This window comes from Electrona antarctica (genome assembly GCF_951216825.1).
Source record: "Electrona antarctica genome assembly, chromosome: 7".
Taxonomy (NCBI): Eukaryota; Metazoa; Chordata; class Actinopteri; order Myctophiformes; family Myctophidae; genus Electrona; species Electrona antarctica.
In genome coordinates, this window is record NC_136812.1 from 443,201 (window position 1) to 459,991 (window position 16,791).

Here is a 16,791-nt window from a genome sequence, read left to right on the forward strand (position 1 = left end):
GGTGACGGTTCGTCCAATCAAAGAGCTCAGTCCCGTCGTCATGACAACCAGAGGAAACATCACTCGTATCTACGGACGCTCGTTCGTCGCCGGAGTCCTGCCACTCAAGGTTTGACCTTAGTTTCTTGTACTAGGAAGGGTCGGGAATGTTTAGTTAGGAAATGTATTTATTTATAGGTTGCATTTTATAACTGTATGTAAATGAAATGTTAAAAGTAAATAAAAGATAATAATTTAAAAAAAAAAGAACAGGCCTGTGTCAGGCACGCCCAAATATGGAGTGTTGTGATCAGGCCTGGAATTTCATCCTTTTAGGGTCAAGGCCACTTGGCCTTTAGTGTGGTCAACTTTTTGAGGGCACAAGGCCAAGTGCCAGGGCATGAAGGCCATCAATTAAAACAATGATTTTAAGTCCCCGGTCATAATTATTTTAGCTTAAAAGTTAAGGATGATTACATTTTTATTTTTATTTCAAGGCTGGTTCAGAACAGTGCTTCTTAAATAAATAATCACCGCTTTAAATAACAAAATATGAGTAGCTACTGTTGTAAAATATTGTAAACATGTCTGTGGCATGTATTGGGGTCCCAGTCCAGAGATGAAAATCATAATGAAATGGCCTAGGACCCTGTCACCCTAGGGCCTAGGACCCTGTCACCCTAGGGCCTAGGACCCTGTCACCCTAGGGCCTAGGACCCTGTCACCCTAGGGCCTAGGACCCTGTCACCCTAGGGCCTAGGACCCTGTCACCCTAGGGCCTAGGACCCTGTCACCCTAGGGCCTAGGACCCTGTCACCCTATAGGGCCTAGGACCCTGTCACCCTAGGGCCTAGGACCCTGTCACCCTAGGGCCTAGGACCCTGTCACCCTAGGGCCTAGGACCCTGTCACCCTAGGGCCTAGGACCCTGTCACCCTATAGGGCCTAGGACCCTGTCACCCTAGGGCCTAGGACCCTGTCACCCTAGGGCCTAGGACCCTGTCACCCTAGGGCCTAGGACCCTGTCACCCTAGGGCCTAGGACCCTGTCACCCTAGGGCCTAGGACCCTGTCACCCTAGGGCCTAGGACCCTGTCACCCTATAGGGCCTAGGACCCTGTCACCCTAGGGCCTAGGACCCTGTCACCCTAGGGCCTAGGACCCTGTCACCCTAGGGCCTAGGACCCTGTCACCCTAGGGCCTAGGACCCTGTCACCCTAGGGCCTAGGATCCTGTCACCCTAGGGCCTAGGACCCTGTCACCCTATAGGGCCTAGGACCCTGTCACCCTAGGGCCTAGGACCCTGTCACCCTAGGGCCTAGGACCCTGTCACCCTAGGGCCTAGGACCCTGTCACCCTATGGCCTAGGACCCTGTCACCCTAGGGCCTAGGACCCTGTCACCCTAGGGCCTAGGACCCTGTCACCCTAGGGCCTAGAACCCTGTCACCCTAGGGCCTAGGACCCTGTCACCCTAGGGCCTAGGACCCTGTCACCCTAGGGCCTAGGACCCTGTCACCCTAGGGCCTAGGACCCTGTCACCCTAGGGCCTAGGACCCTGTCACCCTAGGGCCTAGGACCCTGTCACCCTAGGGCCTATAAGCTAATTCAGATTTAATGTGGGGGTCCTTGAAATTAAAATGGCTGAGAATCGCTGGGTTAAACTGCATGTGAGTTAATTCACAGAAAATACAATGACAGCCTACATAACTTTAGAAAAGCCTATATTTTGTGCTAAATTAATATATTGAATAACACAGAAATAAGATTTTCCCATTCAGACACAGAAGTACAGGCCTATGTCTGCATTAAATTGTCTAAGGAAAAAACAAATACCTCATGTCACTCACTGCTGCAGTTGTTTCAGTTCATTTTAAGCTCTGTATAGAGATTCAAAATGTTATATACACTTTCTGTTGTAGTGTAGTTTGTTAAATTGGGAAGCTTAACGATGTTTAATTGACTACAGGCGATAGAGTGAGAGACAACGCTGCATGCCCAGCTGTGCATGGGTTGAGACGAGTGGATGTTTTTCTTTTCTTTTTTTTAACATGATCACAACTTCAGTTAGCGTCTTGTGTTGTTGTTGTTGGAAGCTGTCGCTTAAAGGACTTTTCAGATGGAATAATTTATTTGGAACAATAAAACAAAAAGACACGCAGCAGGAGGACTGCACAGGGAAAGACACGCAGCAGGAGGACTGCACAGGGAAAGACACGCAGCAGGAGGACTGCACAGGGAAAGACACGCAGCAGGAGGACTGTAGCCTGGTTAATAAACCAGACCGAATCAACCGTTGGCAAAAAAAAGTTGCCTACCAGCGGATTTCGGTCTGGCGAGGCTCAGTAGCACGCCTCTTTCCTACAATCGAGAACAGGTCGGACCAATCGGGACACGGTATGCAATATGGGCGGGCTTTGGTACAGTGACGTTCAATGCTTGAGACTTTTGACTGACAGTAGCTCTGACCAATTGCGTCAAAGAGAAAATGTTTGAACCCGCCCCCCGGGAAATGAAATCCAAGTGGAGCCAGCCCAGACTGATATACCGCGACAGTGTTGTGTGATATTAGTCTGGCTTATTAGCCAGGCTAGGAGGACTGCACAGGGACAGACACGCAGCAGGAGGACTGCACAGGGAAAGAGGTAGAATACTATGTTTGCACCCGACTAGCTCAATATTGTTCAACTGTAAAACATGCGTGGCTCACGCAGTATATCATGACCACCAGCGGGGGTAGTTTATTATTAAGGCAAAGTAACGCAAAATAATCAAACCACTTGGCAAATGGCAACACAACTACAATACACAAATATAGTGTAGTGTATTTGGTGTTCATGTGCGCTACACAGATTTGTTCTGCGCGAGACGTTTGTGGAACATTGGTTACCGTAATGACTGTAAAATTGCGCAGAGGAAAAACGGTAAAATGAACTGCTGTGGGCGCCGGTCGGGGCACCACGGCCACTGTGGCCGTATGGGCATATCATTTTTCGAGGGGCACACGGCCAAAGAGAGGGGCAACGACGGCCATGGCCGCCGTGGCCGCCGTGAAATTCCTGCCCTGGTTGTGATGTCAGAACAGGCCAGCTCCATATATGAAGATCACAACACTGACCTCATCAAACCCTGGATAACCACACATGGAGAAGACTGGATCATCATGATCTGCATATATGGAGCCGGCCAGCAACTCTAAATCTGACGTCAAACCCTTAGATCTCCATATATGGAGCTGACCTGTTCTGACATACTGTTGATCTGACCTCATCAAACCCTGTACACTGAAGACACGCTCCATATATGGCCAGTACAGAATTCATTCCATATGTTGATCTGACCCCCCATGCTAAAGCGCCAGCGCTCGCCCAGCAGTCCGTCACAATTACAAATTTAACTTGACGATTATTTGTCACACAAATAATTGCTATTTACGATTGAATTTGAACTTTTGGAAAATATATAATTATTATATTCAGTATAATAATAATAATTTCTGTTTGCCTTTTCAGGCATCATAATCACAAAGTGCAGATATGGCAACAAATAGCTTAAATATACAAAGAAATCATGCACTTTTAATGTATCTAATGTTAGTGCGTGCGTGCGTGCGTGCGTGCGTGCGTGCGTGCGTGCGTGCGTGTGTGTGTGTGCGCGTGTGCGTGTGTGTGTGTGTGTGTGTGCGTGTGCGTGTGCGTGTGTGTGTGTGTGTGCGTGCGTGCGTGCGTGCGTGCATGTGCGTGCGTGTGCGTGTGTGTGCGTGTGTGTGTGTGTGTGCGTGCGTGCGTGCGTGCGTGCATGTGCGTGCGTGTGCGTGTGTGTGCGTGTGTGTGCGTGTGTGTGTGTGCGTGTGTGTGTGTGCGTGCGTGCGTGCATGTGCGTGCATGTGCGTGCGTGTGCGTGTGTGTGCGTGTGTGTGTGTGTGTGCGTGCGTGCGTGCGTGCGTGCATGTGCGTGCGTGTGCGTGTGTGTGTGTGTGTGCGTGCGTGCGTGCGTGCGTGCATGTGCGTGCGTGTGCGTGTGCGTGTGTAGCTAGCCTCAGAGATGTCCTCCTCAGCGGTCAGGATCATCAGGAGGAACATTAAAGACGTGGAGGTGAACATCACAGCTGTTCAGGAGGAGAAGACACACGCACACGGGAACGGGAACGGCATTATGTAACGCACACACACACACACGCACACACACGCACACACGCACACGCACACACCCTTCATGTTTTCATGTTTAAATTGTACTATTTATAGAATATATTTCATTATTATTTATAGAATCGTCGCTGAATCCTCCACCGGATGTCTGTTCGCTGGATCAGCTCTGGGGAAGAGAGGTCTGTCTGTCTGTCTGTCTGTCTGTCTGTCTGTCTGTCTGTCTGTCTGTCTGTCTGTCTGTCTGTCTGTCTGTCTGTCTGTCTGTCTGTCTGTCTGTCTGTCTGTCTGTCTGACCACCTGTCTGTCTGTCTGTCTGTCTGTCTGTCTGTCTGTCTGTCTGTCTGTCTGTCTGTCTGTCTGACCACCTGTCTGTCTGACCACCTGTCTGTCTGTCTGTCTGTCTGTCTGTCTGTCTGTCTGTCTGTCTGTCTGTCTGTCTGTCTCAGGACATCTCGCTTTTTTGTTGGTTCTAGCCTTAGTCCCCCTGAATATGCCGAATCCCCTAAGATTGTACCTGCTCTCTCGAGCCTCGAACAACTCCTGGACACAGGGCGGAAGCAGTCTGTTATGTGCTTTATACATTATAACTGCTGTTGAGAGGTCTACCAGATCATGCAATTTTAGGGTGTGTGACTGAATAAAAAGTGGATTTGTTGGTGCGTAATAAGTTGGTGCGTATAATTCGGATTGCTTTCTTTTGGAGAAGAAATATGGGGTTGATGTTTGATTTATAGTTGCTCCCCCATACTTCCACACAATAACTGATGTGCGGAAGTACGAGGGAGCAATACAGTAAGTATATATATACAGAAAGTGATTTCTGGTCCAAAATGGGTTTCATCTTATACAGTATTGCGATAGTTTTAGAGATTTTGGTTCTTAAATTGTGTGTGTGTATGCCAGTTAAGTTTGTTGTCAATTATAATTCCTAAGAATTTACTGTCTTGTACTTGTTCGATTTCGACATCAGCGAACTTGATTTTGATGTGTTTGTCTATTTTCCTGTTTCCAAAGATGATGAATTTAGTTTTGCTTAAGTTTAGTGACAATTTACAATTTACAATTTAGGCATTTAGCAGACGCTCTTAATCCAGAGCGACTTACATTAAGCAAAAACAAAAAGCATGGCATACATCACATGTATAAAAAGTAGTTATCATGAATCATGCGTAAACTAAGAACGTAACAGTGGAGTATCTATGTAAACTATACATACTATACTATATAATATATTATACATGTGTACTATAAAGTGCTATGACTACATAAAGTGCAATTCTAGAGCTGTCTACATAACAAGCTATAAGTCTGTTTAAAATACTATCTAAGTCTACATAATGTGCTATCTAAGGGGCTAGGCTAGGGCAAGTGCTACGGGCCATGGTGGAGTCTGAAGAGGTGGGTTTTCAGACTACGGCGGAAGATTGGGAGTGAGGCTGCAGTTCTGATTGCAATGGGAAGTGCATTCCATAGTTTTGGAGCCAGAAGGGAGAAGAGTTTGGGACGTGTGGAGCGTTGTCCCGGCGTTTTTAGTGAAGGTACCTCCAGCTTCCCTGCGTTGGCTGATCTGAGTGAGCGGGAGGGTTTGTAGGGTACGATCATACTTGTGAGATATGGGGGGGCCATGCCTTTGGTTGCTTTGAATGCCAGCATCAGAGTTTTGTATTCTGTGCGGGCAGCGACCGGGAGCCAATGGAGCGAGCGGAGAAGGGGGGAGACGTGTGAGAATTTTGGCTGGTTGAAGACCAAGCGTGCTGCGGCATTTTGGATCAGTTGGAGGGGCTTAAGTGCACATGCCGGTAGGCCAGTAAGGAGGGAGTTGCAATAGTCAAGTTTTGACAAGACTGTTGTCTGGATTAGGAGCTGGGCTGACTCCTGGGTGAGGAACGGTCTAATTCGTCGTATGTTGTAGAGTGTAAACCTACAGGATCTAGTAACAGCTGTGATGTGTGTTTTGAACGAGAGCTGACTGTCCAGGACAACACCAAGGTTCCTGGCTGTCGGGACAGACTTTACCAGGGCGTTGTCTACGGAGATAGTTAGCTCCCGCATAGGGCAGGACTTAGCTGGGAAGAACAGAAGCTCAGTCTTGTCTGGGTTCAGCTTGAGGTGGTTGGAAGACATCCACTGTGAGATGTCAGCCAGGCATGCAGTGATGCGCTCTTCTACCTGGGTGGCAGAGGGGGGGAAGGATAGAAACAGTTGTGTGTCATCGGCATAGCAGTGATAGGATATATTGTGAGCAGAGATGATGGTGCCAAGGGATTTAGTGTACAGTGAGAAGAGGAGGGGACCAAGTACAGATCCCTGTGGGACCCCAGTTTGGAGGGTGCGGGGGGGTGATAGCAAACCTTTCCAAGAAACCTGGTAAGTCCGGTCAGAGAGGTAGGAGGAGAACCACTTCAGCGCCGTCCCGCCTATGCCTAGATCAGCTAGGGTGCCTAGGAGCAGCTGGTGGTTCACTGTGTCAAATGCCGCCGATAGGTCTAGGAGAATCAGGACTGCAGAGTGGGAAGCAGCCTGGGCAGCATGTAGTGCTTCTGTGACTGCGAGGAGTGCAGTTTCCGTGGAGTGTGCCTTCTTGAATCCTGACTGGTTGGGATCCAGTAGGTTGTTCTCTGAGAGATGGAGAGAAAGCTGGTTAGAGACAACACGTTCAAGGGTTTTGGAAAGAAAGGAAAGGAGTGATACCGGTCTGTAGTTCTTGACATCTGAGGGGTCAAGAGTTGGTTTTTTGAGGAGTGGTGATACCCTGGCTGACTTGAAGGCAGATGGGACGCAGCCTGAGGTTACTGAGGTGTTGATAATGGAAGTGATGAAGGGGAGCAAGTCAGGTGCGATGGTCTGGAAGATTGGAGACGGGGCGGGGTCGAGAGGACAGGTGGTAGGTCTAGTGGATGTGACTAGTTTCAGGACCTCATCTGGGGATAGAGGAGAGAAGGAGGACATGCATGGTATGTTATGGTTAGCATTGGTTGAGTCGAGTGCTTCTTTATGGGGGAGGGGGGTAAAGGAGCTACTGATATCATCAACCTTCTTTTCGAAGTAGTTGGCAAAGGCCTCCGCGGTGAGGGATGAGGGTTGAGTGGGGGGAGGGGGTTTAAGGAGGGAGGAGAAAGTGGAGAAGAGTTTCCTTGGGTTAGAAGTGCAGGATTGGATTTTGGTGTGGTAGAAGGAGGTTTTAGCGGTGGTTAGTGAGAGGGAGAAGGCAGAGAGGAGTGAATGAAAGTGGGAGAGATCATCTGGTCGCTTTGTCTTGTGCCACTTCCTTTCAGCTGCCCTGAGAGGTGTTCGTTCAGATCTGACAGTTTATTAATATCAAACAATTTTTTCAGAGTTATAAGCTCGTTTTCTACTGTGTCCAGGAGCTGCTCGAGGCTCCCCCCTGTGCAGTACAGACTTGTGTCATCCGCGAACAAAACGCAATTTAAGTTTTCCAATATTTCACATATATCATTTATGTACATTATGAACAGTTTGGTCCCAAGTACAGAGCCTTGTGGGACTCCATATGAGATGTTTTGTTTTTCAGAATCAACATTATTCATACTTACATACTGTTGTCTGTTGCTGAGGTAGCTCTCTAGCCATGAATTTGCAGTTCCTCGAATACCGTATCTTTCCATTTTGTTTAGGAGCAGGCCATGATGTATGGGGTCAAATGCCTTGCTCAGATCAATAAAAACCCCTACAGTATATTCATTATTGTCTGTAGATATATGTTCTACCAATTCTGTGACTGCCATAGAGGTGGACCTGTTTGATCTAAAACCATACTGGTGACTGCTTAATAAATTGTGTTTTTCTATGAAGTTATCAAGCCTTTGCACAAACAGTTTTTCTAGAATTTTTGAGAATTATGACAGCAGAGAGATAGGTTGGTAGTTTGTGAAGTTATATTTGTCTCCATTTTTGAATATAGGAACTACTTTAGAAGTCTTCATGCTGTTTAGGAAGACCCCAGTTAAAAATGATTGATTGCAGATATATGTGAATGGTGCAACTATACAATTTATGGTGTCTAATTAGTGCCATATCTATGTCAGTACAGTCTGTTGACTTCTTATTTTTGAGCTTCTGGACAATCTCCAGGATTTCACTTTCGTTTACAATCCTGATGAAGATCGAGTTTGGATTCTGTTTGATTACTCTTTCATCTAGACCCTCACTATCTCTCTGCTCTGGGTTCATCTAGACCCTCACTATCTCTCTGCTCTGGGTTCATCTAGACCCTCACTATCTCTCTGCTCTGGGTTCATCTAGACCCTCACTATCTCTGCTCTGGGTTCATCTAGACCCTCACTATCTCTCTGCTCTGGGTTCATCTAGACCCTCACTATCTCTCTGCTCTGGGTTCATCTAGACCCTCACTATCTCTCTGCTCTGGGTTCTTTCATCTAGACCCTCACTATCTCTCTGCTCTGGGTTCATCTAGACCCTCACTATCTCTCTGCTCTGGGTTCATCTAGACCCTCACTATCTCTCTGCTCTGGGTTCATCTAGACCCTCACTATCTCTGCTCTGGGTTCATCTAGACCCTCACTATCTCTCTGCTCTGGGTTCATCTAGACCCTCACTATCTCTCTGCTCTGGGTTCATCTAGACCCTCACTATCTCTCTGCTCTGGGTTCATCTAGACCCTCACTATCTCTCTGCTCTGGGTTCATCTAGACCCTCACTATCTCTCTGCTCTGGGTTTCATCTAGACCCTCACTATCTCTCTGCTCTGGGTTCATCTAGACCCTCACTATCTCTCTGCTCTGGGTTCATCTAGACCCTCACTATCTCTCTGCTCTGGGTTCATCTAGACCCTCACTATCTCTCTGCTCTGGGTTCATCTAGACCCTCACTATCTCTCTGCTCTGGGTTCATCTAGACCCTCACTATCTCTCTGCTCTGGGTTCATCTAGACCCTCACTATCTCTCTGCTCTGGGTTCATCTAGACCCTCACTATCTCTCTGCTCTGGGTTTCATCTAGACCCTCACTATCTCTCTGCTCTGGGTTCATCTAGACCCTCACTATCTCTCTGCTCTGGGTTCATCTAGACCCTCACTATCTCTCTGCTCTGGGTTCATCTAGACCCTCACTATCTCTCTGCTCTGGGTTCATCTAGACCCTCACTATCTCTCTGCTCTGGGTTCATCTAGACCCTCACTATCTCTCTGCTCTGGGTTTCATCTAGACCCTCACTATCTCTCTGCTCTGGGTTCTTTCATCTAGACCCTCACTATCTCTCTGCTCTGGGTTCATCTAGACCCTCACTATCTCTCTGCTCTGGGTTCATCTAGACCCTCACTATCTCTCTGCTCTGGGTTCATCTAGACCCTCACTATCTCTCTGCTCTGGGTTCATCTAGACCCTCACTATCTCTCTGCTCTGGGTTCATCTAGACCCTCACTATCTCTCTGCTCTGGGTTCATCTAGACCCTCACTATCTCTCTGCTCTGGGTTCATCTAGACCCTCACTATCTCTCTGCTCTGGGTTCATCTAGACCCTCACTATCTCTCTGCTCTGGGTTCATCTAGACCCTCACTATCTCTCTGCTCTGGGTTCATCTAGACCCTCACTATCTCTCTGCTCTGGGTTCATCTAGACTCTCACTATCTCTCTGCTCTGGGTTCATCTAGACCCTCACTATCTCTCTGCTCTGGGTTCATCTAGACCCTCACTATCTCTCTGCTCTGGGTTCATCTAGACCCTCACTATCTCTCTGCTCTGGGTTCATCTAGACCCTCACTATCTCTCTGCTCTGGGTTCATCTAGACCCTCACTATCTCTCTGCTCTGGGTTCATCTAGACCCTCACTATCTCTCTGCTCTGGGTTCTTTCATCTAGACCCTCACTATCTCTCTGCTCTGGGTTCATCTAGACCCTCACTATCTCTCTGCTCTGGGTTCATCTAGACCCTCACTATCTCTCTGCTCTGGGTTCATCTAGACCCTCACTATCTCTCTGCTCTGGGTTCATCTAGACCCTCACTATCTCTCTGCTCTGGGTTCTTTCATCTAGACCCTCACTATCTCTGCTCTGGGTTTTTGCTCTGGTTTTTTGCAAGAGCAGGCCCGACATTTACAAAGAAGTTATTAAATTAATTTGCTATTTCTTTGGTATTATTTATAATAGTGTCATCTTTAATAAAATGATTTGGGTAGTTGTTACTTACCTGGCCCTTTTTAATTATACTATTCAGAATCTTCCATGTACCTTGGATGTTACTTCGGTGTTGTTCCAATTGTTTATGATAATATTCCTTCTTTTTATATCTTATAATACTCATTAATTTATTGTTATATGTTTTATATCTACTTTCTGCCTCCTTTGTTCTATGTTTCATGTATAATCTATATCATGTGTTTTTCTTTTTACATGCATTTTCAAGGCCCTTGGTCATCCATGGTTTATCTTGCTTAACTTTGTTCTTGAGTTTGGACTGTCTGTCTGTCTGCGATCATAACGTATTTTACAACTAAGTCTTGTCTGGGCTCAACACTAGCCTCGATGACCTTACAGGCTCAACTTAGCATTTGATGTAGACATAGAACTCTATAGTGTAGACTCATAGTTTCATTATAGATATTCTACTGTTAGACAGATGTTAGGTTCTTATCTTACTTATGATCCTAGATGACTATTTCTATGTATGTGATGTATTTTATCACCATGTGTTGTTCTGCTTACTGTAAATCACTCTGGATTAAGAGAGTCTGATAAATGACTACATTGTACATTATAAATTGATCCTTATATTATAGGAGTGAGTGCAGAGAAGGTTGGAGTTGTTTACATTATAATTATTAATAATAATAATAATTATTATTCTAGGCGTCAGTGCAGAGAAGGTTGGAGGTGAAGCAGCTGAGATGTTACTGAAGAACATCAAACACAATGGATGTGTAGACGACTTCCTACAAGACCAGGTACGCACGCACGCACGGCACGCACGCACACACACCCCTCATGTCGCGTAGCGTAGCATGGAACAATAGCTCAGCACAATCCAGGTCTAGTTAGTCACCACGACCATGTCGCGGGACTCCGCGCCTGTGGCAGTTCACCTTGTCACTGGGACCCTGAGACAGTTCACCTTGTCACTGGGTCCCTGAGACAGTTCACCTTGTCACTGGGACCCTGAGACAGTTCACCTTGTCACTGGGACCCTGTGACAGTTCACCTTGTCACTGGGACCCTGAGGCAGTTCACCTTGTCACTGGGACCCTGTGACAGTTCACCTGGTCACTGGGACCCTGAGGCAGTTCACCTTGTCACTGGGACCCTGTGACAGTTCACCTTGTCACTGGGACCCTGTGACAGTTCACCTTGTCACTGGGTCCCTGAGACAGTTCACCTTGTCACTGGGACCCTGAGACAGTTCACCTTGTCACTGGGACCCTGAGGCAGTTCACCTTGTCACTGGGACCCTGAGGCAGTTCACCTTGTCACTGGGACCCTGAGGCAGTTCACCTTGTCACTGGGACCCTGAGGCAGTTCACCTTGTCACTGGGACCCTGAGGCAGTTCACCTTGTCACTGGGACCCTGAGACAGTTCACCTTGTCACTGGGACCCTGAGACAGTTCACCTTGTCACTGGGACCCTGAGGCAGTTCACCTTGTCACTGGGACCCTGAGACAGTTCACCTTGTCACTGGGACCCTGAGACAGTTCACCTTGTCACTGGGACCCTGAGGCAGTTCACCTTGTCACTGGGACCCTGAGACAGTTCACCTTGTCACTGGGACCCTGAGACAGTTCACCTTGTCACTGGGACCCTGAGGCAGTTCACCTTGTCACTGGGACCCTGAGGCAGTTCACCTTGTCACTGGGACCCTGAGGCAGTTCACCTTGTCACTGGGACCCTGAGGCAGTTCACCTTGTCACTGGGACCCTGAGGCAGTTCACCTTGTCACTGCCACTGAATTTAATTCCCCCAGTGTCCAGAGACATTACTTTTCACATACTGTACACATTAAAAGTGTCACATATTATTCAACCAATTATCCACATAAACATAATAATTAGAGTACTCCATTTCCCCCACTTTACAGAAACCCACAGTTGGTATCGTATATTCTCCCTACAATGGAGTAATCAATCAATCAATCAAACACTCCCATTCTCCCTACACTGCAGTAATCAATCAATCAAACACTGCCCACACTGAGTCAAAGTGTGACAGCGTCCGCATTGTCTGTCGCCCCTCGACCTCTGACCTCTGTCTGTCGCCCCTCGACCTCTGACCTCTGGCTGTCGCCCCTCGACCTCTGACCTCTGTCTGTCGCCCCTCGACCTCTGACCTCTGGCTGTCGCCCCTCGACCTCTGACCTCTGTCTGTCGCCCCTCGACCTCTCTGCATGTAGAAAATAAACGCAGGCCTCTCATTGGAGAGGAATGACTAACTGGTTCAGTGTGAGTATAAGTTAGTTATCCAACACAGGACTGTGTGTGTGTGTGTGTGTGTGTGTGTGTGTGTGTGTGTGTGTGTGTGTGTGTGTGTGTGTGTGTGTGTGTGTGTGTGTGTGTGTGTGTGTGTGTGTGTGTGTGTGTGTGTGTGTGTGTGTGTGTGTGTGTGCACAGCTCATCATCTTCATGGCTCTGGCTAAGGGGACGTCTCGGATTCGAACCGGAGCCGTTACGCTGCACACCCAGACCGCTGTACACGTGGCTGAGCTGCTGACCCAGGTATTAATATTATACATGACCCAGGTCCCCTGACCCCTGACCCAGGTCCCCTGACCCCTGACCCAGGTATAATACTATAATACTGACCCAATACTGACCTAATACAATACTAACTAATACTAACCTAATATTATACATGACCCAGGTATTAATATTATACATGACCCAGGTCCCCTGACCCCTGACCCCTGACCCAGGTATTAATATTATACATGACCCAGGTCCCCTGACCCCTGACCCAGGTATAATACTATAATACTGACCCAATACTGACCTAATATTATACATGACCCAGGTATTAATATCTAACCCTGACCCAGGTATAATACTATAATACTGACCCAATACTGACCTAATACAATACTAACTAATACTAACCTAATATTATACATGACCCAGGTCCCCTGACCCCTGACCCAGGTATAATACTATAATACTGACCCAATACTAACTAATACTAACCTAATATTATACATGACCCAGGTCCCCTGACCCCTGACCCAGGTATAATACTATAATACTGACCCAATACTGACCTAATACAATACTAACTAATACTAACCTAATATTATACATGACCCAGGTCCCCTGACCCAGGTATAATACTATAATACTGACCCAATACTGACCTAATACAATACTAACTAATACTAACCTAATATTATACATGACCCAGGTCCCCTGACCCCTGACCCAGGTATAATACTATAATACTGACCCAATACTGACCTAATACAATACTAACTAATACTAACCTAATATTATACATGACCCAGGTATTAATAAATAACATTCTATGTTATTTCCGGTGGGACGTCATCGAAAATGTTCCCGCCCCCATTTTAGCCGACGAGACCGGAAATCTTAAAACGTGAATAACTCTTGATCTAAATCATTCTGTCCAATTCTAAGAAAAGATTATGTGTCAGACGGCCCACCGCGGTCCCGTCGCTAGTCACGTTAGAATTAATCATACCTCCCGTTGTTGTCGATCGCCTCTAGAGTGTTTTGGCTACATTTAGCTACTTCAGCTACATCCGGGATAACATCCGGTCCGTCGTTAAATGTGCTCCGCTGCTATAAATCGCTGGCCGTTCTGATTTAATGGATTAAATAACCCCAGGTTATTAAATAACCCTGGGCGTTCGGGGTATTACTTGTTTTTGTTGTATGTCCGTTTAGAGTAAAAATAGCTGAAATAACGCTCAGTTCACACAGGTGTGATTTCGTTTTTGTGTTTTTAGGCCAGGTTTACGATCACTTCCTGTGTTTTTAGGCCAGGTTTATGATCACTTCCTGTGTTTTTAGGCCAGGTTTACGATCACTTCCTGTGTTTTTAGGCCAGGTTTACGATCACTTCCTGTGTTTTTAGGCCAGGTTTATGATCACTTCCTGTGTTTTTAGGCCAGGTTTATGATCACTTCCTGTGTCTTTAGGCCAGGTTTACGATCACTTCCTGTGTTTTTAGGCCAGGTTTATGATCACTTCCTGTGTTTTTAGGCCAGGTTTATGATCACTTCCTGTGTTTTTAGGCCAGGTTTATGATCACTTCCTGTGTTTTTAGGCCAGGTTTATGATCACTTCCTGTGTTTTTAGGCCAGGTTTACGATCACTTCCTGTGAAGACGAGCCTGGATGTAACATCATTGAATGCCAGGGGTCAGGGGTCACCAACCCTCACCTGTAGCCACGCCCCCTGCCAACACTGGACCGTCTCATTGGCTGTGTCAAGCCCCTCCCACCTTCCTTCACCCCAGGGTTTGTGCCTGTACAAAAGATGAAAAACTGTCAAAAAGATGAAAAACTGTCAAAAAGATGAAAAACTGTCAAAGATTCAAAACTGTCAAAAAGAAGAAAAACTGTCAAAAAGAAGAACAACTGTCAAAATGATTAAAAACTGTCAAAAAGATTCAAAACTGTCAAAACATTCATAACTGTTAAAATTCTAAAAGATGAAAAACTGTAAGATATTAAAAATGAAAATATTCAAAGTTGTTAGATTGTTTGCTTTGTTTTGTATTCAGCGTGATGTTTTAAACTAATTTTAAAATATTGTCCTGTTTATCTAAGAAATGTCTGTGTGTGTCCTATAGCTTTAATGCACATGTGGTTGCGTTACACCATCATAATGTTGCCTATCAAATTTTGCTGCGGGTCGCTGGACACTCCAACCCTAGGGTAGGTACCCTCACATGTTCTCCCCGTGTCCCCTAGGGTAGGTACCCTCACATGTTCTCCCCGTGTCCCCTAGGGTAGGTACCCTCATATGTTCTCCCCGTGTCCCCTAGGGTAGGTACCCTCACATGTTCTCCCCGTGTCCCCTAGGGTAGGTACCCTCACATGTTCTCCCCGTGTCCCCTAGGGTAGGTACCCTCACATGTTCTCCCCGTGTCCCCTAGGGTAGGTACCCTCACATGTTCTCCCCGTGTCCCCTAGGGTAGGTACCCTCACATGTTCTCCCCGTGTCCCCTAGGGTAGGTACCCTCACATGTTCTCCCCGTGTCCCCTAGGGTAGGTACCCTCACATGTTCTCCCCGTGTCCCCTAGGGTAGGTACCCTCACATGTTCTCCCCGTGTCCCCTAGGGTAGGTACCCTCACATGTTCTCCCAGTGTCCCCTAGGGTAAGTACCCTCACATGTTCTCCCCGTGTCCCCTAGGGTAGGTACCCTCACATGTTCTCCCCGTGTCCCCTAGGGTAGGTACCCTCACATGTTCTCCCCGTGTCCCCTAGGGTAGGTACCCTCACATGTTCTCCCCGTGGCCCCTAGGGTAGGTACCCTCACATGTTCTCCCCGTGTCCCCTAGGGTAGGTACCCTGACATGTTCTCCCCGTGTCCCCTAGGGTAGGTACCCTCACATGTTCTCCCCGTGTCCCCTAGGGTAGGTACCCTCACATGTTCTCCCCGTGTCCCCTAGGGTAGGTACCCTCACATGTTCTCCCCGTGTCCCCTAGGGTAGGTACCCTCACATGTTCTCCCCGTGGCCCCTAGGGTAGGTACCCTCACATGTTCTCCCCGTGTCCCCTAGGGTAGGTACCCTCACATGTTCTCCCCGTGTCCCCTAGGGTAGGTACCCTCGCAGGTTCTCCCGTGGCCCCTAGGGTAGGTACCCTCACATGTTCTCCCCGTGTCCCTTAGGGTAGGTACTAGGTACCCTCACATGTTCTCCCCGTGTCCCCTAGGGTAGGTACCCTCACATGTTCTCCCCGTGTCCCCCTTAGGGTAGGTACCCTCACATGTTCTCCCCGTGTCCCCTAGGGTAGGTACCCTCACATGTTCTCCCCGTGTCCCCTAGGGTAGGTACTAGGTACCCTCACATGTTCTCCCCGGGTCCCCTAGGGTAGGTACCCTCACATGTTCTCCCCGTGTCCCCTAGGGTAGGTACCCTCACAAAAAGCCTGGTGTCTATACTGCCTCCCCCTGGCCAGCCGGGGCGCCTGATGGAGGGGAAAGGAACTGGTTGGAATAACGTGTTCCTTCCACACGCTACGTCCGGCCGGGGAAACTCTCCATCCTGTCAGGTGAAAAGAAGCAGCTTGGACTCCTCATGCATAGAAGGAAGCATGAGGTCAGTCCGTTGCTCTCCCCAGGTTGGCAGAGGGAGGTGAAAAATGGGTTACAAAATCGTGAGATAAAAATGATGATAAAAAATGTTTATATATTTATAAACAACAGGAAGTCAATTTAAACCTGCATCAATGGAGGCAGTGACCCTGAGTCTGTGGAAACTCACACCTTATACCTGATACACAACACACACACACACACACACACAGAGAGCGCACGCACGCACACACACACACACAGAGAGCGCACGCGCACACACACACACAGAGAGCGCACACACACACACACACAGAGCGCACGCACACACACACACACACACAGAGTGCATGCATGCACACACACACAGAGAGCGCACACACACACACACACACATGCACAGACACACACACACACAGAGCACACACACACCACACACGCATA

At 47.6% G+C, this 16,791-nt stretch overlaps 1 protein-coding gene across 1 annotated transcript in view; it reads left to right on the plus strand.

Moving 5' to 3' along the window:
- rtca (RNA 3'-terminal phosphate cyclase) overlaps window positions 1-14,787 on the plus strand; it is a 29,176-nt gene extending 14,389 nt beyond the window's left edge. The window contains exons 6-11 of the mRNA XM_079505967.1: window positions 1-109; window positions 4,008-4,132; window positions 4,247-4,305; window positions 10,952-11,046; window positions 12,701-12,805; window positions 14,402-14,787. The exon at window positions 1-109 is cut by the window's left edge and continues 33 nt beyond it. Of these exons, the coding sequence (XP_079362093.1) occupies window positions 1-109; window positions 4,008-4,132; window positions 4,247-4,305; window positions 10,952-11,046; window positions 12,701-12,805; window positions 14,402-14,491 (583 nt within the window). The 3' untranslated portion in view covers window positions 14,492-14,787. The remainder of the gene's footprint in view (window positions 110-4,007; window positions 4,133-4,246; window positions 4,306-10,951; window positions 11,047-12,700; window positions 12,806-14,401) is intronic.
- Window positions 14,788-16,791: the final 2,004 nt, after the last annotated feature.